General features: G+C 48.3%; 1 protein-coding gene across 4 annotated transcripts in view; it reads left to right on the forward strand.

The window, feature by feature from the left end:
• Nucleotides 1-24854, forward strand: part of NFATC2 (nuclear factor of activated T cells 2) — a 158269-nt gene that overhangs the window by 73364 nt on the left and 60051 nt on the right. For all 4 annotated transcript variants that reach the window (XM_033411144.2, XM_012537826.3, XM_004282906.4 and 1 more), the window contains exons 4-6: nt 4113-4315; nt 5263-5435; nt 19236-19376. In XM_033411144.2, coding sequence (XP_033267035.1) covers nt 4113-4315; nt 5263-5435; nt 19236-19376 — 517 coding nt within the window. The remainder of the gene's footprint in view (nt 1-4112; nt 4316-5262; nt 5436-19235; nt 19377-24854) is intronic.

Below are 24854 nucleotides of genomic sequence, written 5' to 3' on the forward strand. Positions count from 1 at the left end.
CACACAGCTGCTGATAAGAAGCAGGGCCTGGACTGAGAGCTGGGTACGTCTGACCAAATGTGAAATCCTTTCTCCTTCCTGCTCTACCACGCCCTCTGACAGCAGAGACCTGTCTTACGTGGGAGGGGGCGCTCACGAGGGTGAGGTGGGTTCCATCTGCTCACATGGCATCAGCTAGTCCGGCTCAACTAGGGGCTGCTCAGCCCGGGACACACAAAGTTCCCGCTTAAAGAAGTGGGTTCTTCTCTTGAGGGGCAGCGTTGTTTGTCTTGGTTGCTGTTGCCTGTTTCTCTGGCTCCCTCCATCTCCCTTCCTCCTCCCCTGCCCCCGCCCCTTCTTGTTCAGCAGGAAGAGCACTCTTGATCTTATAACTTCGCACTTGCTCGTGTTTCCTTTGAGAACGTAATCTGCACTTTCTGAGCTGTAGTTGTAGATCAGAGAGCAGCTGTGAGTCTGTCAGACGCCAAGGGCACAGACAGCACGCTGGGAATGGACTTAGAGCCTGAAGGCCCGGAGTCCGCATCCTGGCCCTGCCCTGTACTAACAGTGTCCACTGGGGCAAGTTGCCAGGACTTTGCCAGCCTCAGTTTTCTCATCTATAAAATGGGCCCCTCCTACCTAGAATTGTTGTGATACATGTAAAACGTTGAGTGTGGTGCTTGGCCTGGGGACGGTGTACACTTAGCTGCTGCCCGGTTGTTGCTGGTGACCATTGATTCCACGTGCTTATTGATCACACCGAAAAAAACAAACACGCTTCCTCCTACCATGGACTTCCTGTTCAAGTGGAAAAGAGAGATACTAAGCAAATGAACAACTAACAAGAAAATTCCAGATGGTAACGAAGTAACTGTTCCTGTGGTGTGTCAGTGAATGTTTAACATCTACTTCTCTAGAAAAAAGAGTCCCGATTTGTAGCATTTGCCACTCTTTGTGGTGTAAATATTCTCATCGTGGCTAATTTCAGGCTATCAAAGTAATGTCTAATGGCTCTTAAAATTCCTGAAAATTTAAGCAACTGCAAGGGTGGAATAGCTGGCTCCGGCACTGGGTGTATGTAACTAATGTGGTTTGGGAAAGACCTGAAGATCTGAGAGCTAAATGTACCAGTGGAAGAGTATGCCAGCAGAGAAGATGGCTGTGCAAAGGCCCTGAGGTCGGAGAGAGCTTGGTGTGCTCAGGGAACAGAAGGATGGCTGGTGCTGGCAGGAGCCTCATGGGGTGGAAGGACTGGAAGACAGAGGCTGGGCTGTTGGAAGCCTCATAGACCATGGTACCAAGTTTGGATTTTATTCGCCGGCCACAGGAAGTCTTTGGAGGGTTGTAAGCAGGGGAACGGCTGGGTCTGCTTTGCATTTTTGAAAGATCAGAGGGCTATTCTGTTAAAGACTAGCAAGAGGTCAGTTAGGGAGCAGTGGTGGTCACTCCAGGGAGAGGCAGTAGTGGCTTGGACTAGTGTACCATCAGGGGAGGGGACTAGAGGTGGCTGGACTCCTTTGGGATGTGACGGATTTTATCCCCAGGTGTTCTCTGGCTGTTTACCCTGAGTACATGCAGCCTGCAATTTCTGCTCTTAGATCCCGGGAAGGAGGAAGGAACCTCAGACCATTAGGGTCACTCTCTATCCTACCTGCTCTCCTCCTTGATTCTGAGTGATGTGTTTACCACCTCCTGATAAATCCAGGACAGGAGGTGAGGAAAGATATTTATCTTGGGTCCAAATGAAAAGCAAGAACAACAAAAACAGAATCTGTCCTCGAAGCTGCCCTTCCTCCTTTGATTTTTCTCAAGAACAGTACCTGTTCTTCAGTTTGCATGGGGGAGAAAGATAACAGACTGACTTCACTTCCACCTTTGCCCCAGGGTGCCTCTCTGGTGTGTATCAGACGCTTATGTAAATGTTGTAGGTGTCAGCCTGGCAGGTTATGAAGAAGGTTGCCATCTGGCTCTGCTCCACCCTTAGCTCGCCTCTTGGTCCAGTGTTTAGAGGGGCACAAGAGAACACCATCTTTCTGGACCAGCATCGTCTGAAAGACCTTTCCTTAATGATGGAAACGTCCTGTATCTGTGCCGTTCATTATGGCACCAGCCATTTGTGGCCATTGAGCGCTTGGAAGGTGCGGCTCGTGTGACTGAGAAACTGACCTTTCAATTAAATTTTTGTATTGCTTTTGCTATACTGGACAGTGCAGTTCTAGACCATGTGTGATTATCTATTGCCCTGGAGCCTTTGGTTCTGGGCATTTGACTGGAGATCCTACTGAAATTTTGTAGAACTCTGTGGAAGGGTGGGGTCTCAGTGAGTTGTCACTTGTCATAACCCCGCTTCCGCCCAGTTTGCAGAGGAAGGAGCAGAGGCGCAGAAGGATTACATGATTTGCCCAGCATTTCTCAGCTGGGGAGTGGCAAGACAGGAACCCACCTTCTAACTCTTAGCTCAACATCCGTTTTTCTTTTCTTATGTATAATTTTCAAAACCAATGTTAAATTCCACAAGTTTCCAGGCAGCTCTTCTGCCTGTAACTTTGTGGATGAAGTTAAATTCCTCTTTGATCACCTTCTCAACCTTGATCTCCTGCATCCCTAGAAGTGATCATGGTGTGGTCAGTCTGGAGCGCATCCTTCCACACCTTTTCCTATTGCATTTACATGAGTATAAATGAATGGATCGAAACATTCAGCATTAAAAAAAATAAGTTGTATCCTGCTATCCATGTTTTTTTTACGAATTGCTTTTCTTTTTTAATAGTATGTCTTAGATCTTCCAGGTGAAGTTCACGGATCTTTACCATACTGGTTTTTTAACTGTTGTAGTCTTTCATAGCCTGGACATGTATTACTCATAAGCCTGATGGATGAAACTAATTGTTCATTTTTCTCTTCGTGTTAGTAAACATTTTTGTGCATATCTCCTGCATGCACAGCATTTCATCTGGGGTCCATACTGAGAAGTGGATTTATTAGGTCATAGGGAATATGTATTTTTAATATTAATAACTGCTACTCCAAAAATAGTTATACCAGTTTATGTTCCTATCAGCTATGGGAGAGTGTCTGTGTCCTCACAGCCTCCAAAACACTTGATATGAACAAATATCTACATGGGTGCCCATCTAATGGGCAAAAAATGATATCTCATAGTTGTTTAATTTGTATTTTCCTGTTTACAAGGCAAGTTGAACATCTTTTCTATGCTAATGGTCATTTGTTTTTCTGTGAATTGCCTGTTCAAATCTCTTGTCCAATTTTCTGTTGAAAAATTCATTATTGATTCATTCAGCAGATGTGTACTAGAATGCCTACTGTGCGCCAAGCCTTATTCTAGGTGCTAGGGATTCTGTGGCAAGTTAAATAAATAGACATCCCTGCCCTCAATGAGGTGATAGTCTAGTTGTAGAAGAAAGACCCAAGCAAAAGGAATTGAGAAAATATATAGTATATTTTATGGGATGAAAAAGAAGGGAAAGGAGCTAGGGACAGCCATGGGGGTAGGACTCGATTTTCAATAGGATGGCCAGGAATCTTGTCCTTTACTTATTCACTTGTAGGCACTCTTTATGTATTGTATCTATTAATCCTTTGCATGTTATACATTACACATATTTTCTTCCAGTCTTTAATTTTCTATCAGTTTAGATGACGGTACTCTTGTCTTGCTCTTTCTTTTTTAAAATGATAAAATCTAACTTGTTAATTGGAATATAGTCATATAAAAACTGAAAGTTCCTTCTTTCTAGGCAACCCATTGTCAAGAGCTCTGGTTTATCGTTTCCACTTATTTTCTCTTCTCACTGCCACCCCCTGACCCCCGGTCACCAATTAAGCACAGTTTCTGGCTGTTTCTCCATAAATGCAATCTGATCTATCACAGTCTTTCTCAGGGCTGCTTAATATTCCATTTTAAAGAGGATCCCTATAATTTATCCAAGCAGCCCCCTCTGGCTGGACATGCAAGTTGCTTCCAGTTCTCCATGGCTCTAGACATTGCAGCAATTCTGTGTTCTTTCTGCTGCTCATGAGCTTCTTTGATGTTTTTGTTTGTTGGACTGTAGCCACCATACCCTGTATGTTAATGGTGCTGTAATAATTTGGTTTTGTTTTCTCCCCCTCAGCTCCATGGCTACATGGAAAACAAGCCGCTGGGGCTTCAGATCTTCATTGGGACGGCCGACGAGCGGATCCTTAAGCCCCATGCCTTCTACCAGGTACACCGGATCACGGGGAAAACCGTCACCACCACCAGCTACGAGAAGATCGTGGGCAACACCAAAGTCCTGGAGATTCCACTGGAGCCAAAAAACAACATGAGGGCAACGTAAGGGCTGGGGGCTGAGGGCAGTGGGTCTTCATGGGGAAGTGATGGGGCCAAGTGGCGGGGATTTGGGAGGAGGATGGAGTTGATGGAAGCAATCGTAGACAGTGGTTCCCAATTTGTGAAGGACCCACAGAGGTTTCTGTTTTAAAAGTCTCCATTTTAAAAGTTCTAGACCTACATGTTTTTCATGTGTATTGAGAGGAAGAATACTTATGCATCTTTGGTTTATGTTGCTTGGGATGAGGCTAAATTTATTTACATTTATAAATTTGTTTGACTTAAAATTATTAAACAACTATGCAGATAGGCCTAACCTCACAGAGCGGATATGCATATGGCTAAACTGTGGGAAACATTGCACCCGTGTGTCGGAGTTTAAAAAACTTCATTAGAGAATAATCTCAAACATGAAAACTGCGAGAATTGTACAAAGAACGCCTGTTACACTGTTCGCTCAGATTTACCAGTTGTTAACATTTTCCACATTTGCTTTATTACTGTTTTTCTCCCCCTCTCTTTATTTTTTCCTGAACCGGTCGCGAGTTAGTTGCAGACATCATGCCTTTTTACTTTTAAATGCTTAAGCATGCATTTCCTAAGAACAAGCATGCTCTCTTACGGGACCACAGTACATTTATCAAATCAAGGTATTTAATGTCCATATGACTACTCTTACTATTGCATAGTCCATAATCAATTTTTCCCAGTTGCGTCTTTGAGTTTTTCAGGTACTTTTGAGAGTAGAAAAGTAAGCATGCAGAATCTCCCTAGAGAGGTAATTTCCACTGGGGGATTTTGCTAATTACTTTGCGTTTTACCCCCATTTTGGTTTAAATTCCTGGCTGAAAAATGTATCCGTGTATTGCAGTCCCCCGCCCCCCTTGCGGGTGACCTTTCCTGCTCCCCGAGATGGTCAGTTGTCAGTGGGGTTCTTGACTTTCCGGCAGCATTGACTGTGCGGGGATCCTGAAGCTTCGGAACGCGGACATTGAGCTGCGGAAGGGCGAGACGGACATCGGGAGGAAGAACACGCGGGTGAGGCTGGTGTTCCGGGTGCACATTCCAGAGTCCAGCGGAAGGATCGTCTCCTTGCAGATAGCATCTAACCCCATCGAGTGCTGTAAGTTGGGTTCTGGGCAGGGTCGGTTTTTGGCAAGTGTAGTGTATGTGACCCTGGGCAGTGTAGCCTGGGCAAGGTACCCAGCAAGAATGTGTGACCCGCAGGGGTCAGCGGTGGCCCAAGATGACCAAAGGGGCCAGAGACAGAGCACGTTTCAGGGTTTCTGTCTGCTTCTCTTTACGTGTGGAGGGTTTACTGTCAAAAATCATCATGGCTGGTAAGTAGTCTACAGCTTAGTTTAGAAGATTTGAAATGTATAAGTGTTGTGCTGGTCTCAAAAAGGCTAGATGCAGTTGGAGTGAGTTCACTGTACTTAGTGCCCCCTTTTTTTTTTTTTAGATTTATTTGTTTGGTTGCGCTGGGTCTTAGTTGCGGCAGGCGGGCTCCTTAGTTGTGGCATGCGAACTCCCAGTTGCGGCATGCATGTGGGATCTAGTTCCCTGACCAGGGATCGAACCCGGGCCCCTTGCATTGGGAGCGCAGAGTCCCATCAACTGTGCCACCAGGGAAGTCCCTTTTCCCTCTTCTCTTTCAGTAGAATAATAACAGTATCACAGTGGCTCTCGCTTACTGCACTGTGACTCCACTGGCCACTAGGCTAAGTGCTCAGTGTGTTGTACTCTTTAAATACTCACAGCAGTCCTGGGCAATGGCTGGTGTCATGATGCCCATTTTAGAGAAGAGGAGGGAGAGAGGTGAGGGGCAGTGTAACGTGTCTCAGCAGGGCTGGGATTTGAGCAGGAGCTTTGGCATGCAGGAGCCACACGTCCCCATCACCCTCAGCACAGCCCATCACCCTCAGCCCATTCCTGGGCGTTTACTGAGAATCTGCTCAGTGTCTGGTGCTGTGCTGGGGGCCTGCAGATGAGCAAGATGTTTTCTCTGTCGTCAGTGAGCTTACAGTCTGGTGTAAGCTAACCCACACAAAGATGCAGAAGGTTTTCAGAATCCAGTACAGAGTGGCCAAGATCTGCTGTTCGGAAGGTCTCTGAGCAGAGACCTGGCCCAGCTACCTTAGGCTTCAAGAGAAGAAATCACTTTGAGATCATTCTTAGGTACTTTGGGCAAGTTTGTTGTTGGATTTTGTAGTTAGATGTGACAAAGCTTATTGTCTGCTCAGCTTTTGAGAGTTGAGAAGTCATTTTTAAAAGCATAAAGAAAGCAGTAAGCATTGTTCCAGAAACAAAAGCTGTTTTTATTAGTTTTACAAAGTCTCGTTCTTCTAAGAATATTTTTGTGCTCTTACAATAATGTTCCATATTCAATTATGTTTCAGGGTTTTTTTCCCACCTTTTTACTGGACACTTTACCATAATTAGGTGTCACAGAATCAGCTGCCTGCAGAGACGAGGGAGGTCGTGGACATGAGTGGAGTGGGTTGGGTGGGTAGTAGTGGTAGAGACTGGGGGCCAGGGTGGCACGTTCTCCACCTAAATGGGTTGCTGCTACCCAAATCCAGCCAGTGTTTCCATGTGGGAGTGTCGACTCAGTGTGGCCAAATCTGATTTTTTTGTGTGTGTGTGTGTGTGGTACGCGGGCCTCTCAATGCTGTGGCCTCTCCCGTTGCGGGACACAGGCTCCGGACACGCAGGCTCAGCGGCCATGGCTCATGGGCCCAGCCACTCTGCGGCATGTGAGATCTTCCCGGACCGGGGCACGAACCCACGTCCCCTGCATCGGCAGGCGGACTCTCAACCACTGCGCCACCAGGGAAGCCCCTGATTTTTTTTTTAAGATAAACCAATAATCTCCTGATTTTTAAGAAAAGCGACAACAAAGTCAAAATACTCTGTAGGTCAGCTGAGAACTGCACGTGGCTTGGTTTCATCAGAGGTAGTCTTAATTAGACACTAATGAGGAAAGGGAAAGTATGAATATTTTATGCAGAAAGCATTGAGGAAGACTGGCCTTCAGCCAGCAAGAGGAGAGGGCGGACCCTCTTTGGTAGAGAAGCCAGAACTTGGTCTTGATTGGTCTTTGGAAAAGGATGAGGGAGGCCTGTGATCTCTTCCAGGCTGGTGAGTCAGGATGGGGGACCAGGCTGAATGTGGTGGTGAGTTTGTGCTCTGAAGTTAGAGGAGAAAGACCCAACAGCAGACAACAGAGGAGAACAAGCGTTTGAAAAACATCATCACAGAAACAGTGGAGGAATTCCCCTCCTCTGCCCAGCAGACCCCACCCCTGTCCCCCAAGTGCTAATCGTGGTGACTGCCCCACCCTGGTCTTGGTTTTGAACATCTCAAGACATTTGGGGAAGGAAACTCAGGCTCTTCCTCAGTGATTTGGGGGATTTTGAGAAGATAAGGTCTTGCCTTTCTGGCAAATGACTCAGTCTCCAGGATGGGGCTGTGGTTTGTAGCAAGGTGGGGATCAGGAGGCCTCAGGAGGGACCGTTGATAGGAGCTCCTGTTCTCTCCATCTTTGGGTCCTTCAAGTCATTCTATCTCCTGTCAATCTGAGACTTTAAGCGTCATCACTGGTTGCACGCACCTCCAGCAAGATCCTCAGGGTGTTAAAAGTTGCGTGAACTTTGAACATAGCAGTTTTTTGCTTTCCTATTCTTATAAAGACGTGTTTGGCCGATTGAACTACTGTGCTTTGACAGATAAGGAAACTGAGACTTTCTTGGTAAGGTGATTTCTTGTTAAGGTGATTTACTCATTTTTACTCGGTAGGGAGCAGAGGCAGAGTCTCCAACTTTCTAGTTCTGTGAAATAGCTTCTTTTGGTTTCTTCACCACCAGCCTCTCTGGCAATACCAAGTGGAGCTACCGATGGGCCACCCTCCCTCTCACGGAGAGAAGGCAGAGCCTTCTGTCATTTTTATCTCCTTCTTTGTTCTGTCTGGCAGTTCTATCAGCATTTATGGACTAATTGAATGACTGTTTGATCCTCAGGGAGATATTCAGTATTTGTTGACAAATTAGTCTGTGACACGTATCAACACAGTATGTGTACAGTAAATATGTGTTGACTCATTGACTTCATGTCCACCCCTTGGGGAAGGTAGGTGGGTAAGAAAAACACTCAGTGGGCTGGTGCTCATTTGCAAGCCTAACTTATTTACTTTGGAGGTGTCTTTTACGTGACGTCTCAGGGATCAAGGTTGAGTTCTCAGAATCTAGTAGAAAAGTCTGGAACAAGCTACTGGAGGCCACTCTTTGGAAAGTGGAGTTACTTGGTAGAAAGGCAGATCTCTTCTATTTATTATAGGCCTGTGTGCCCAAGGGCACATCTCACCTGTGCACAGAGGGACACCCCATGTTTCTAGCTTTCTGTTTCCAGCGGATCTTCAGTGTTGCCACGGAGGTCCTTTGAGTTCCCTCCCCTATTCTCAGCAGAGACTCTTTCGAACCTTCTCTGTCTCCCAAGCTCTGGAGGCTGCCCCACCCTCCTCCCACCTGGAGGAGAACGTGGAAGAGGTCAGGAAGCAACACCCTTGTCTTGCCCAACAGAGACCCTGCACACGGTCCCAGCTGTGGGCAGCCTTTCCTCGTCTGGGACCCTTGGAATAGGACAGTTCGCCTTACCCCCTGGGTTCCTGAGAGCTCTCAGCTTCAACTCCAAGTTCCCTTGTGCTGGTGGAACCCTTGCTTCCCTCTTGTGCGAGTTCCCAGGGCTGGCGAAGACAATTACCACCACCTGGGAGCCTTCCAGCCACAGAAATTGATTCTCCCACAGATCTGAAAGCCAGAAGCCCTAAATCAAGGTGTCATCAGGACTGGTTCCTTCTTGGAGGCTCTGAGGGAGGGAGAGCCTGTTCCAGGCCCCTCTCCTCCGGTGGTGGCCGGCGATCACCAGCGTTCCTTGGCTTGTAGACACATCACTCCAATCTCTACCTCCATCTTCACGTGGCCTTCTCTGTGTGCCCTTTTTTCTCTCTCCTAAGGACACTCTCATGGGGTTTAGGACCCCGCAATCCAGGATGATTTCATCTTCATCCTTATTCACATCATTGAAGACCCTGTTTCCAAATGAGGTCACATTCTGAGGTTCTGGGTGGGCAGGAAGTCCTGATGGCGCTCAGTTCAACCCACGACACCTCCTCAGCTGCATTTCTCGGCTTCACTCTTCTCTCTGCTCCGCAATTCCCAAATGCACGGGCATCTTCCTCTGGCGCCTAGGCTTCTGCCTATGCTGTCACCTCCATCCAGAGCAATCTTAGCTGCCTGTTGGAATCACCTGGGGACTTCTAAGAAAAAATAGGATGCCTGAATCCCACCCCAGAAACTCTGATTCAGTTGGTCTGCGTTGAGCCCTGAACCCGGAGACTTTCAGAGATGCCTAGTGATTCTGACGTGCGGCAAAGTTAGAGACCTACTGCTGGGAGGTGGGGTTCCCGCATCCTTCTGTTGCTTAGTTAACCTCTCCTTATCCAAGGCCCCAGTTTAGATGGCCCCTCGAGGAGGAAGCTTGCCCTCACCCCACAGGGTATAGGGTCCCCTCTCTGTGCACTGACACCCAATTTACTTATCAATCTCTCTTAGGTAAGGTTAGGGACCAGTGGGTGTTAGCCAGGGCCTGGCCCATAGCAACTGTCTCTAGAATGTTTGTTGAAAAAAATGAAAGTGTGAAAACAGTGTCCCCAGGCTGCCCAGCAGGAGAGAGAGGCAGCCATGAGACAGAGTGGATGTGTCCCCAGGGGCAGATGCCTTCTCTCGTGAGAACTTTCCTTGGGTTTTCTCCTTGCCCTGCAAAGGGGCCTCTCTGTTCATCACATTTCAGGAAACACCTAAAGCAATTTCCCCCCGGGCCCTGCCCGCTCAGAGCACAGAGTGTAAATTCACTTTGCTCGTTTTGCAGGAACTGGGGGCATGGGTATGAGGTGTGGACTAGAAAATGGCTTTTCTCACGTGGTGTTTTCAGTCTCTCCCTTTTCATGACATAATTGTGTTTTACCAAGGTATAATTAAGATACACTAAATTGCACAGACCGTAAATCTTCTGTTCAGTGGTTTTGACAATCGTATATACCAGTGTGACCACCACTCCAAACAAGATACAGGGCGTTTTCCTTCGTTCCTGAAAGTTTCCTTCTACCCCTCAGCCAGTGCCCCCTCCCCAGCCCCATACACAGGCAAGCACTGTTCTGATTTCTGTAACCATAGATGCGCTTTCCCCATTCTAGAACTTCATGTAATGGAATAGTACCGTATAGTACCGTCTGGTTTGTTTTACTTATAGCATGATGTTTTTGAGATCCGTCACTGTCACTGCGTGATTTGCTGGTTCATTCTTTTTTTTTTTTTTTATTGCTGAACAGTATTCAATTGTATGAATATAACGATTGTTTATTTACCACTGATAGACATTTGGGTTGTTTCTGGGGTTTGGGGATCATGAATAAGGCTGCTATGAACATTCCCCTTCAAGGCCTTTGTGGACAGATGCTTTCATTTCTTTTGGGTAAATACCCGGTAATGGAATTGCTGGGTCACGGGGAAAAAAACCCATATGTTCCAATTTATGTATTTTCCAAATCGTTTTACACTCTGTACAAGAGTGTCTGAGAATTCCACCTGCTCACTAATATTTGGCTTTGCCAGTCTTTCTAATTGTAGCCATTACAGTGAGTAAAATGGTATCTCATTGTGCATAACCCATAATTTGCATTTCCCTAAAGACTAATGACGCTGAGCCCTAATCTGTGTGCTTATTGGCTGTCCTGTGTCTTCTTTGGTGAAGTGTTTGTTCAGAGCTTTTGCCCATTTTTTATTGGGTGACTCATATTTTTATTGTTAATATACAGTAGTTCCTTTTGCACTGGGTATGAACCTGTTGTCAGATTTATGTATTATGAATATTTTGCCCCGGTCTGTGGCTTGCCTATTTCTTTTCTCAATTGTGTCTTATTAAGAGCATCAATATTTTATTTTGATGAAGTCTAGTATATTCTTTTCTTTTCTTTTGGGATTATTACTCGTTATATTCTCCCAAGAAATCGCCACCTATCTGAAGGTAGCAGACATCTTCTCTTCTGTTTTCTTCTAGAAGGTTTTTGATTCTGGCTTTTAGGTTTAGGGATACAAACCATATCAGGTTAATTTTTGTGTATGGTGTGAGATAGGGTCCAGTTGCGTTGTTTTCCGTATGGAAATTCAGTCGTTTCGTATGCCTTTTTCTGAAAGTGAGAGCTTAGACAACCGAAGACTGTTGCCTCCCTCACCACCTCCCCTTTACTCCTCCACTACACGCTCCTAAGTCTGACGTGGAAGATGGGGGATCACACAGCAGTGCTGTATGGAAATCCTTAGAATTAGTGAGATCAGACAGGCAAATTGATTTTGCTTTGCTTCATAAATCAGAGATGCTCTCTTGCCCATCTGCTCCTTCCAGAAGCCAAAACGACCCACATGATTCTTATAGGCCCCTTAACATTATTCTTTTAATTAAAAATATATTTGGAGTGCATCATATAGTACTAGGAACTGGGGATGCAGTGGTGACCAAACCAGAGTCATGACCATCATGGAGGCCACATTCTAGTGGGGAAAACCCACAGTCAGCAAGCAGGCAGAGACATCATTTCAAACAGAGCTAACTGTCATGGTGAAAATAACAAAGATCATGTGTTAGTGACTTGGGGGTGGGGGAGCAGCAACCTTAGTCATTCTGACCAGGGAAGACCTCTCTGAACAGGTGGCTTGTTAACCTGGACCTGAGTGACGGGGGAGCATGGCCCAGCTGGAGGGTAGAGCAGGTGCAAAGCCCTAAGGCAGGGATAAGCTTGCCATCGTCAGGGAACAGAAAGGCAGCCGGGGAGGCAGTGTGGAGTGACGGGCAGGGAGAGGTGTAGGAGGTGAGGTCTGAGAGGAAGCAGGGGACTTTGGATTTTATTCTAAGTGAAACGGGAAGCCTTGAGTTCTACATAAGGGACTGGCATGATGTGATTTATATTTTAAAACTTGTTTAGCACAGTGCCTGGCACAGAGTAGATGCTAATAAATACTTGAAGACCAAATGAAGGAAGGTAGGACGTGAGGGGGACATGAAGGGGAAGAGGTAAAGGACAAGGAACTATTATCAGTCACCTACTGTATGTCGAGCACTTTCTCTGTTGCTGCTAAATCATTGGGAGGACACCAGGAACTCAGCATCTGTTCCAATTTTATAGATGGGAAAACTGAAGCACAGAGAGGTTAAACTAATTGCCTGTGGTCACACAGCTAGTAAGGGACCAAGCCAACTGTGACGACCATGTCCTGCTGGATCCCAGGACACCAAGGTTGAGCTACATCACGAGTGACAGACTAATTTGGGCCAGAACTCCAAAGGGTGACGTCATCTCATATAAACTGGAGACCAGATCAGCGACCCTTAGGGAACTGTGGCCACCCTCCCACCACTCTGCAGTGGACTGTCTCCCTCGAGACCCTGTAGCAGTAAATCTTGGGTGAAATTTGGGCAGAGGGCAGGTAGGCCAGGCCTTTGTCTGCCCCGGCTCTCTAAGGTGGCTTTTAAGCGATGACTAAGGGATCACATTCAGAAACATCAGAAAACCAACATGTTGGGAGGAAGCAGGGTTAGGGTGATGGTTAGGACTGTGGGTCTGGGTTCACATCCTGCCTCTGCCACTTACTAGCTGTTTAGTCCCGGGGAAGTTACTTAGCACTCTGTGCCTCAGTTGTCTCATCTGTAAAATGGGGATGGTAGTAGTACCTATCCCAGTACAGTAGAATAACCCCAATGCCTCTCTTCTGGTATGTCTCATATTTTCCCACTTGCAGCCCTCCCTGTAGCTCTGCAAGGCAGACGTGACATACCTCTGGTTGCCACTCTGTCACTGCCGAGAGCCCACAGCCCAGGCAGCAGTAGGTGTGGGAGTTTAACAAACACTAATTGTTTCAGGTGAGCTGGCAGCTAGCCGCAAGCCCTGCTGCTGAGAGGAGCTTAGATGATTATCTGTCTGGTGCTGTGGGTTGGCTGCGTGGTGATTACAGGAAAGCTGGGTTTTTGGGGAGCCCAGGATTGGGGTGGCTTCTCCACTGATTGATATGGTTACCTGACCCTGCGATTATGGCCTTTTACTGAGCTAGTTTGGCGGGGCTGGGGAGGCAAAACTCCCCTTTATTGAAGAGCTGCCACCTGCCCCCAGCTGTCACATCTATTAACTTGTTTCTACCCTCATCGTAGCCTGGGAAGACTCAGAGACTCTGAGCTTATATCTAGCGGGCTGAGGTTCAGAAGGGCTGACTGATCTGAGAGTCACGTGGCTGGCGAGGGAAGGGGCAAGAACTGGGGGTTAAAAACCCATGTCCTTTTCTCTGTCTGGGCTGCCTGGGTCCGCCAGTGACCAGGGAGCTCATTAGTCAAATGGAGATTCATGGAGCCCCCTGTAAGGGTCTTGGTTACTGGAGATATGTGGGAATATTCTGCGGGGGCTCCTTGTTAATGTGTTGGAATGGAGAAGAATAAGAGCCCCTCCTATGGACCCAGCACTGTGGGGATTGGACGAGAGGTACCAGTCTTTCAGGGCCGTTGTTTGTGCTCCTTTTTCCGTATGAGGAAGCTGAGACCCCCTGAGGTCAGAACGGGCAGGTGGTCTCATGCACTGCGGACCCCCTGCATTTGCAGACACCGCGCCCCAGTCCCGTGCTGTGAATGCTGACAGGTCCCTCCCAGAGGTGAACCCCATACTCGGGGAGAATTGGGTTCCTCTGCCCCAGGGTCCCGCTTCCCAGGGAAGACCCATCAGTGGCCAGGGCGGGGTCTGAGGGAGCCTGAGGGGCCAGTCTGCCGGCCCTGCTCCCGGCCCCTCCCCGGCGAGGCCTGAGTCAGCACCATGTTCTGGGCCAGGCCCGGCTCAGCCGGGCCAGGCTCACAGCCAAGGACAGGGCCTGATGTACAGACAGGAAGCGTTTACAGCAGCTGGGATGAGGGGTGGTCAGAGCTTGGGCCAGAGTGAGACCGAAGGGGGCCCTCCTCCTGGTCCGGGCTGGCTGGCGGCTTTCCCAGTGGGTCCTTCTCCATTTTACTAAAAAGAGGTCCCTCTGGGTAGGGGAATCCCACAGTCTGTCCGCCTTACGTAGCTGTGAGCTCTCAGGCATGTGACTTCTCCTTTGGGAGACTCAGCGCCCTCACCTCCAAAATGGGAATCATTCCTGCTTGTGGTCTCATGAAGTTTAGCAATAAAAATAAACATAACAGACATTCATTGAGCCCCGATGAGGCGCCACACACTTCCTGTGCATTAGCTCATTTAATCTGCAAACCGCTCTCTGAGGTTGGCCCTATGATGAGTCCCATTTTATAGATGAGAAAACAGAGGCACAGAGAGATTAAATGACTTGCCCAAGGTCCCAAAGCTTGGATGTCACCGAGCTGGGCTTCGAACTCAGGCTCTCACGTGGCAGCATCCTTACTTTGACCCATGACCGTAAATTGCTTCTTCATGTGTGTGCTTTATAATATAAACAAAAACATATATAAAAAGTGCTGGAATCCAAGGCACTCTCTATGGCAGCTGTAATTATTCACTGTTAGCAGAACCTACCCACTCTGCACAACCAAATTTCCCTGACCAGCTTCTCCCGCCTCTCTCCTGGGGTTCTTGGGTAGACCATCATTCTTGGCCAGGCAGCCCCCTGTCCAGGCTGACCTGGAGGACCCCCGCCTGGTGTGTATTTCCCTCTCTGAGCCTTTACCGCCGGCTCTGCTCCCAATCAGCTGCTGTTGCTAGTGAAAGTAAACACCCAAACTGGCTAAACCAACAGCGCCCTGTTGATTCAGAGCTCATAAAACAGAGGAGCCCCAAGCCACTTTATGACGCGCGAGAATCCAGGGGCAGGAGGGAAGCCTGAGGTAGTCTCCTGGCTTCGAGGGCCACCTTGACGCTTAAGCCAGAGCTGAGGGTCTAGCCTCCACCCACAGGTGAGACCTGGGCCGTGGGCTTGGCTTTAAGCTGGTGGCCCCCGGTTTGGTTAGAACACTGCCGGGTTTGGGGTTTGGATGGTCTGGAATCTCCAGTGGTCGAAGAGCCGAATGGGACTCGGTGGGGACGGCTGCGGGTGGTGGTTCAGGCCTGGGGGGCCCAGTGGGCTTGCAGAGAGCCCTCCCATAGGCCCTGGACCGTGTCACCCCAATTAGTAGCCCTAGGTGTTGGAGGCTGCGTCAGAGAGGGAGAAGGAAGTGGACCCCAGGAGGGTGGTTTTGGTTGCTGTCGGCCTGTCTTCAGTTCCTCTTTAAGGGGCTAATTGGATTCATTTGCTTTGCCTCTGGGCTCTCTGAGGATGCGGGGGGGGGGCCTCCCCTGGAGGAGGTCTTCTCGTCCTCAGGTGGCGTCTTAAGTGTGAGACCTGGCTGTCAAACAGAATGTGTGTAACAAGTCGCCTGGAAAGATTGTTTAAATGCAAATGTCCAGGCTCCTCTAGGAGATTCTGGGGCTGGGGGGGGGTTGGGGGTGTGGCCTGGGGAAGCTGCATTTTTATTAAGCACCTCCCCCAACCAGGTGATTAGGCTGCAGGTGACCCGGGAAGCTCCCTTTGAAAAATGCTGGGATTCAGGGCCAAGAAAGCTGGGTTTTGGGTCGGGATCCACCAAGAACAGCAGTGAAGAGAGCAGTGCTGTGTGTAAACACGTGGACATGGTCCGTACTTACTTGGTGAAATAGCTAAGACAAGACAACAGTGGTTCCCGGCGCTGAGCACAGGGCAGCTGCTCAGGGAGCTCCAGCTCTTCCTGTTGTTCGCCATACTGGCCGGTGTTGACTGAGCCAAGTACACTTTCTGTGAATTCTCCCATTTAACCCTCACAACAGCCTGTGAGATGGGTCTGCTGACAGCCCCATTTTTCAGATGGGAAAAGTGAGGTTTAGAGCTGGGAAGCCCTGTGCAAGGATCACCTGGTGGGGACTTGCGCTGGAACTGAGGACCCTCCAACACGACAGCCTCACCCAGGCACGAGCTGCCTCTCCGTGAAGCGAGTTCTGAGCGTCTGTCTTTCTGTCTGTAAAATGGTAGAATTAGGGCCAGGGGGTCATTATTGGTTCAACTCCCCAGCTGATTCTAATGTGTAGCCAGCACTGAGCAGTTCTTCTCAGACTTGATAGCTCATAAGAATCACCTGGATTCCTTGTTAAGCTGCAGATGTGGGTTCAGTAGGTCTGGGGTGGGGCACGAGGTTCTGCACCTCTAATAATACCGCCCCCCCCTTCCCTTGATGCTGATGTGCTCGGCCCACACTTCGAGTTGCAAGACTGGAGTCCAGATAAGAGCTCACAGGAAGCCGGACTGGACTCTTTAAATTTTCATTAGAAAAGATAGTTTTCCTTCAGTAAGGGGAAGGAGCAGGAAATGCAGACTTGGCAAAGGGAGAATCAGTTAGTTGCTTGAAACTGTGAGGCTGTGGAGGGAGAAGCAGTGAGTTTGCTTCAGGAAATAGCAGAGTTGTGTTCACAGCAATGCACAGTGATTCACGGAGCAGCCGTCTGGCCCAGCCTCCCGCCCACTGCTGAGAGCTCATGGCCACGTCCAGGCCCCGGCCTCGCTGGCTTGGGAGCCCTTGGCCGGCTTGCCCAGGAGCCATGACTCAGGCTTTCCACCTGCAAAATGGGAAGGATGGCTCTTGCCGCCTCCCCACCCATCCCTGGGACCAAAAGCCCCCACTGGCCCCCTGAATGCATCAAAGGCAGATCTTAAAAGCTGGGACCTGCTCTTCTAGGCGGTGTGGCTGCTGCTTTCACTGCTAGTAAATCCCCATTGGTGGCAGCTCAATTAGGAAGTCATAGAGAACTCCTCTGTTGAAAGAAAGGCTTAATAACCTGGCTCATGTGGGAGAAATTAGCAGCTTCTGCAGAGAGGCCTTTTTAATACGTACCCTTAACTGGCAGCCCCTTAGAACCGCGCTGGCTGGTGGGCCCCTGGGAACAGAGAGCCTGGGCCGAGCCTGGGATGGGAAGATAGCGGCAGGGCCATCACTGAGAGTCATCCGGCTGCGTTTTCAATGTAAAGTGTCTGGGAGCGTCTGGTCCGCAGCAGACTCCTTAAATGTCACCAAGTGTGTGTCTGCTCCTGAAGGGACTGATTTCAACGTGGCTCTGGGGCCGAAGGGAGGGGGTGCTGGACCTGGAGGCCCAGGCCAGCCAGGAGGACAGGGTTGGGTCTGAGCCTCTGGCCTCACGTGGCTGCGTCCCCGGCTCCCGGATGGGGAGGTCCGCAGGCCCCTGGCACGGAAAGGGCTGGCCCTCTGCCCAGTTCTTGGGCTCTGGGAGGAACGCCAGGAGCTCAGGCTGACTCACCCAGGGAGGGCCGGCCTCTTCGGCCCACGCTGCCAAGGCGAGGCTGAGGAGATGGTCCCTCATGCTGGATGGGACCCATTTCTCACCCTGCCCAGGAAAGGCATCTGGAGAGGGTCTTCATTCTTTCCTGCAGCCCACCTTCAGAAGAATTGGTTGGCTGGAGGGGCTAGGAGATGGGGTTCTGGAGCTGGACAAACCAGTTCTGGAGGGGTCAGATCTAAGCGTCACCCCATCTGACTTCTCCTAGGCTTTAGTTTGCTCCCCAAAGGTGAATAATTTTAGTACTTCTTTTCTTAGAAGGTTACTGTGAGCATTCAAATATGTCATTGTGGTTAAACACTCAACCTGTGCCGTTCCTCATTGTAGATACAGATGAAGATGTAGGTGCAGATATGTAGAGATATCGATATGTATGTGTGTGTCAAGATATATTGAGACACATCTGTATCCATACATATCTCCATCCATCCATCCATCAACCCTTCCTCCCTCCCTCCCCCTCTCTCTCTTTCTTTCCTCCCTTCCTCCCTTCCTTCCATCTATCAATACTTGCATCCATCCATCTCAGGCATCCCCTGCTAGGTCCTAGGAACTGTCCCCAGCCCTGGGCTCACAGCATGCCCAAAGCGACGCTCCTCCCTCCTGGGCTCACGTTCTCGTGGGGAAGAGACGAAAGACAAATGAACCAATAAAGCTACATGTAGTGCGTCTGAAAGTGGAAAGTTCTTTGGAAATGATTAAGCAGGATAAAGGGGAAAGAGGGAGAGACACAGCCAGACAGATGGAGAGAGGGTGGGTACTGCTGTTTTAACTCTGAGGGGGAGAATGGAAGGGTAGGGGTAAGGAAGCTGCCCTGAGGAGGTGACATCTGAGGAGAAACCTGCAAGAAGTGAGGAAGGCAGCCATGCGGGTAATCAGGGAAGAACCTTCCAGAGAGAAAGACTTGAAAGGGCAGACATTGAAAGATAGGAGCATGCTATGTATGTTTGAGAGATGGTGAGAACATTCTAGAAGTGTGACTGGAGCAGAGTGAGCAAGGGGGAGTTCTAGGAAGTGTGGTCAGAGAAGTGATGGGGGCAAATCATGTTCAGGATGGCAAACGAATTCCAAGGCCAAGGCATCTGAACCTTTAGGAATCAGGTCCGGAAGTTTACATCCATGAGCCCTTCGTGTGTTGCTGACATCAAGTGCAGGAGAAGAGAGTACATTCTAGCAAAGGAAATCTCTTACAAAAAAGTTGATTTGCCCATCCTTTTATTAAAAAAAAAAAAAATCAAATTCTTACTCTCCTTTCCTCCCTCAAAGGAGAACAGGCATCTGTCTCTTGATTCATGAAAATGAAAAGTGTTGTTAGGAGAAAATTAGCCGAAATTACTTGGGGCATTTTGACAAGAACATAACATTTGCATAGTCACTGGTTGCCAGGGGTGAGGCTTCCATGTTTGCAATGACAACAAGTGACCAAGGTGGGCAGAGTGCATAGTGTCCCGCTCCCGTGAAATCACTGGACGATTCTGCATGGGCGTCTCCTGTCATCACACTGTCTTCTTTTTCTCCTGCCCGCAGCCCAGCGATCCGCCCATGAGCTGCCCATGGTGGAAAGACAAGACATCGACAGCTGCCTGGTCTACGGGGGCCAGCAGATGATCCTCACGGGACAGAACTTCACGGCCGAGTCCAAAGTCGTGTTTACTGAGAAGACCACAGGTCAGGCGGCCTTCTGAGTGCCATACAAAATTGACCATCTTTTTCTTTCCAATGACATTGATTTGGGGGATGGAGCCCATTGTGTAGTTTCCTGTCCTGCTCTCCTTACCATGAGAAATTTCCCTTGTCTCCAGTGATCTTGATATTGACACGGTTCACCATTGCATGAGCGTGTTATAATGTATTTTAACTCATCCTTGCTTGTTTTGTTGGATGATAAAGTTTTGCCCACCCTTAACTTTTTTTTTTTTTTTTTTTTTTGCGGTACGCGGGCCTCTCACTGTTGTGGCCTCTCCCGTTGCGGAGCACAGGCTCCGGACGCGCAGGCTCAGCGGCCATGGCTCATGGGCCCAGCCGCTCTGCGGCATGTGGGATCTTCCTGGACCGGGCCACGAACCCGCGTCCCCTGCATCGGCAGGCGGACTCTCAACCACTGAGCCACCAGGGAAGCCCCCCACCCCTAAAGTTTTTTAAAAAAATTATATTTTCACATCAGGAGACACATTCTTTTAAGTTTTTTACTGTTATCAAGAAGGGAGGGCTAGCAACACAATGATTAATCGTGCATGCTCTGGCCCTGGGTATCCTGGGTTCAAATCCTGCCTTTGCTACTTGCTTGCTCTGTGATCTTAGGCAAATCACCTGACCTTTCTGTGCCTCCATTTCTTTATGTATAGAATGATAATAGCAAGAGTTATCACCCCATAGGGTTGTCGCGAGGGTTAAATGAGTTAATACATGTCAGGTGATTATAATGGCACCAGGTATATTGTTAGTCAACAAATACTGGCTGCTTGTATTTTTATTATAAATAGTACTACAGTTCATCTTGTTATACTTGGAGGATTAATTAATCTTCTTATACATGAATCTCCATGTGTATCTTTTTTGTTTATTTAGGGTTTATTCCAGAGTACAATTTTGGAGAGTCATTTCGAGAGCTTGAAATACATATTGCTTCTAGAATTCAAATTACCTTCCAGAAACATACAAATGGGAAACTTCCACCAATACTGTGTCAGTGATGGTTTCACCCCATCCCAGAAGTGCCATGTTTTTTAATTTAAAAAAATATTTGCTGAACTGGTACTGTTTTGACTTGGCGCTCCTTTGCTATGAGAGGTTTAATGTTTCTGTTTATTGGACCTGTGTATTCTTTCTTATATGGACTGTCTGTTAATGTGATTACCAATGAGGACATGGTAGAAAGACAGTGATCAAAAGTAGGAAAAATATCAGGTTATATAATTTATTTGATAGTTATCGATGCTAGGCCAAGCTTTTTTTTTTTTTTTTTTCTTCCTGTGACACGATTTCCAGTTAATTCAAAGGGGTGTTTGTCTGTTTGTTTACTGCCCTGAGGAAGATATACAGACTGTCACAGGCAGGTTGTCCACTTGCGGGGATTCCGCGCTGCATGCGGGTACCTCCTCTGGGGGCTGCCATTCAAACTGGATACATCCTGGAGCTGTGTGTTACTAAACTTCTGATGGGAGGAAGCGGAGTGTCTTAGAGAAGGGGTGCTTCTTCCCAATTCGCACAAAGCCTCCTCTTGAGATGGGCTGGCCCTGTGACTAGGGTGTGACAACTGCTTCCTTACACTTTGGAAGCATGATAGAAGGCAGGTGGTTCTAAAGAAGTTTGACGAAGCCGTTGCCAAAAAAACCCCACAAAAAACGGGCATCAAGTCAGGCTGTGGCAGTGGGGAGACGGACAGGTGGGTTTGAGTGGTTCAGAAGGCATGTGGTCAGTCCCTGCGGGTTTGAGGGGCTGTGGTGGCGCCGTGAGGGGAGAGGAACGCAGATGTGTAAGTGGGTGCATTGCATCTGTCATATGGTTGTCCAGTACTTTATTTAACCATTCTCCCTTTATTGGATGTTAGGCTGCTTCCAACTCTGTGCTATTGTAAGTAACTCGGTGATGAACATCCTCGATATTCCTTTGGTCAGCTAGGTAAGGACTCATGTTCTCCAGCCAGTCTGCTTGTGTTCGAAGCCCAGGTCTACTACTTTCTAGCTGAGGGACCTTGGGCAAGTTACTTAACCTCTCTGGGCAACAGTTTCCTTCTCTGTATAAAGAGAATGGTGGCAGTTCTACCTCATAGGGTGGTCATACGCTTAAGAGTTCATAAATGCTTGGTACAGTTGTCCCTCAGTATCTGCAAGAGATTGGTGCCAGGATCCCCGTGGATACCAAACTCTGCAAATGCTCAAGTCCTTTGTATAGAGTGGTGTAGTATTTGCATAGAACCTATGCACATCCTCTCATATACTTTAAATCACTCTAGATTACTTATAAGACCTAATACCAGGTAAATGCTATGTAAATAGTTGCCAGTGAATGGCAAATTCGAGTTTTGCTTTTTGGAACTTTCTGGAATTTTTTGGGGGGATATTTTTATCTGTGGTTGGTTGAATCCATGGATGTGGAACCTGTGGATTCGGAGGGCCAACTGTATATAGTAAGTGTTTGATATGTATTAGCTAATGCTGTTTGTTACTGTTATTTCCTAGGGTTGAGGCCTCCATGTGGTGTAGTGCGTTCAAGGGGCGTGCACATTTTTAAGTGTCTTGATACATTTTGGAGGAGACTTTGTCAGGCGGTGGAACAGCAGTCTCGTGGCAAGAAGGTACTAGGCTCTCATGAGACAGAGAGCAAACCTGTGTGGCTGGAGTAGAGGCTGGCTATCACCAGGAAGTGCTTTGATGAGCAGGCGAAGCCCAGAGCAGAGAGGTCTCCTGATGCCAGGTAGAGACCTGGCTTTGGTTTAGTCTGCACGTGAGTAAGGTAATAGGGAGTCATGGTGGGTTCTTGAGCAGGAGAGTGGCATGAAATGTAAATGGCCAAGTGAACATTACCTGATGGATCTCCAGGACCAGGAAATCATCCTGCTGGCCGTCTGCTGACTTTCACAAGAAGTGTGTGGCTTCAAGGCACCTTATTGGCAGAGGGGAAATGCTAGTAATATACAGACATCTTGTTCTCTGTGTCCAGGTTGGCAGTCTCTTTGAGGGGCTGCTGGAAGTGTGCAGGGATGGCCTGGAGGCCAGGTGCTACCAAGTTCCTTGTGGAATTAGGAGCCAGACAGCTTTAAACTGTCTAGAGAGCTTGTGAGGTCTACTCAAGGGCCTCCAGTAGGTATTTGCTGGCTGGCTGGCTGGATGGAAGGCATTTACTCTCTAGCTTTCCTTCTCTTGGTTTCAGAAGAAATTTCAGTTTACCTCTTGAAGGGAGGAAAACCCAGAGTCTGTTTCAACTTTGAAAAATTGCATGTTAATAAGAAGAGGAATGATAATAGTTTTCTCTGATTGAAGCCTGTCTGTGGGCGGGCCCTTTGCCTGCTGCGTTCCACATCTTGTCTCATCGAACCGGACACCTGCGGGAGGCAGGTGGCTAAGCCTGGAGAAGTTAGCGGACTCACCTGCAGATTATACAGCATCGTTCTGTTGTTCAGTTTCCCTGGACCTCAGGTTCCAGTGAGCGAGTTAATAACAGTCTTGCCCTCCCAGAGTTAAACGCATAAGCAAGCAGCGGGCACTCAGCACGTCGGGCGTGCTTGTGGAGTGTTCGTTGTTATTTTTACGGTTTCTCCAGTATTCTCATTGCTTAGGCCATAGACATCGTTTATTGGACACACACTGCCCCAGTGCGGGCCTGGCAGGCAGACTTTGGGAGGCTGTAAGCTGCACTGGTTACCAGCATAGCTCTGAGGTCAGACGGCCTGGGTTTGAACCCATGATCTGTGTTTGGTAGCTTTGTCATCCTGGGTAAGTCATGTCACCTCTCTGAGCCAATATTTCCTCTTTTGTAAAATACAGATGATTTACTTCACTTGAGAGACAAGATTAAATGAGATGATACAGTTTAGGCTCTTTGCATAGAGCTTAGCACCTTACAGATGCTCATTAAATGTCAGCTTTTATTATTATTCTCATCATCATCATCATATCTTGGCTGTGGAAGGACAAGGATGGGTACGATTTTATCTCATGGAACCAAGAGACATTGAAAAACAAGAATAAGTAATAATAAACTATGTGCCAGGCCTTGTTCTAAGCACTTTATATGTAGTAACAATCTGATTCCTCGTGGCAGCCCTACAAGATAGCTATTTTCTGATGAGAAACTGAACACAGAGAGGTTAAATAACTTATCGAAGATCCCACAGTGGGTAAATGGCAGTGCTGGGTTGGCCCCTAGGAAGCCTGGCTCTAGAATCTGTATCCTTGATCATTTAGCTTTTCTACTTTGAAAAAGTTCAGAACCAGGTTAATTTGTCTGAAGATCCTTTAGCTGCTCTGAGCCACTGACTTGAACCATTTTGTGGTGAGCTGGACTCTTGAATTCTGCAGCAAGTCACCGAGGCCAGGTAGGTCCATTTAGGACTGTGGCATGCCTAACGTATGAGAACCTGGGGTGAATACGGTCCCTGGATCGATGCCAACAGACAAGCTGGGGTGTCTGAGGTGTCCCTGGGCCCTCAGAGAAGTGGTGGGCTTCTCTCGTGGGACGTCTGGCTCCGGGTGGCTCTGACAGACAGAGTGGGGAGTTGTCTTGTGTTTGCAGGGAGCCAGCCCTGCTCTTTTGACCCCAAGAACTTGCCTCCCAGCCCAGGACTGCCTTCTGCAGGGGGAATCCCTGTTGCTCAACTTCTTTTTTCCAAAACGCAGCCCCGTTCCCATCTCCATGGACAGTTTGGCCAGCAGGGCCGCTGCGAGGTGGGGCGGAGTGGAACAGTTGAAGTTTTCCAAGGAAGGGGAACCCCAGCTGGTTCTCACATTAAGGAAAGGTGGACAGCCTCCTGGGCTAATCTTAGCCCCCCTGTTGGGTCATCGGCACCACCAGCTCCAAAGTTCTTTTTATAGCCGTCGACTGAGATGGAATTGGCAGTTCCACTCCAGCAGGATGACAAATTGGAGGACGGTGGAAACACAGTAGGAGAGGGGTAGCGTGGTGTTTCTTAAGTTAGAAAAGCTCGGTGTTTTGGAAAATGGCATCTTATTTATAGCAGCAGTAATAGTAATGATTATTATATTGTTTTTATTACCATTTTTAATCATTTGCATGACTTCCAGGAGCCCGTATGTGCTGGCCCTTGCCCGTCTCTCTGATTTCAGCTTTTTTGACTCACCCTCTTGCTCCTTTGGCCGTAGCTACACCGTCTTCGTTCTGTCCTCAAACACCCCACACTCCTTTCTGTCACAGGACCTTTGCTTTTGCTGTTTCCTCATGGGTTGTGGCCTCCTTCTCCTACAAGTCTCAGCTCAGGGCGACTTTCTTAAGGAGCCCCTCCTTGACCAACTGCTCTGAAGTTGTTCAACCTCTGCCACAGCCCTGTCCCTCTCTGTCCCATTGCCCTGCCCTGTTTTCCCAGTAGTAGTTAGCTCTGCTGGAATCATCTTGTCTCTGATGTCTCCCACGTCAGAGCTCCTTGAGCACGGGGATGTGGTGTTTGCTGCTGTATGTGCAGCATCTAGA

The sequence above is a fragment of the Orcinus orca genome, chromosome 16 (genome assembly GCF_937001465.1).
Source record: "Orcinus orca chromosome 16, mOrcOrc1.1, whole genome shotgun sequence".
NCBI lineage: Eukaryota > Metazoa > Chordata > Mammalia > Artiodactyla > Delphinidae > Orcinus > Orcinus orca.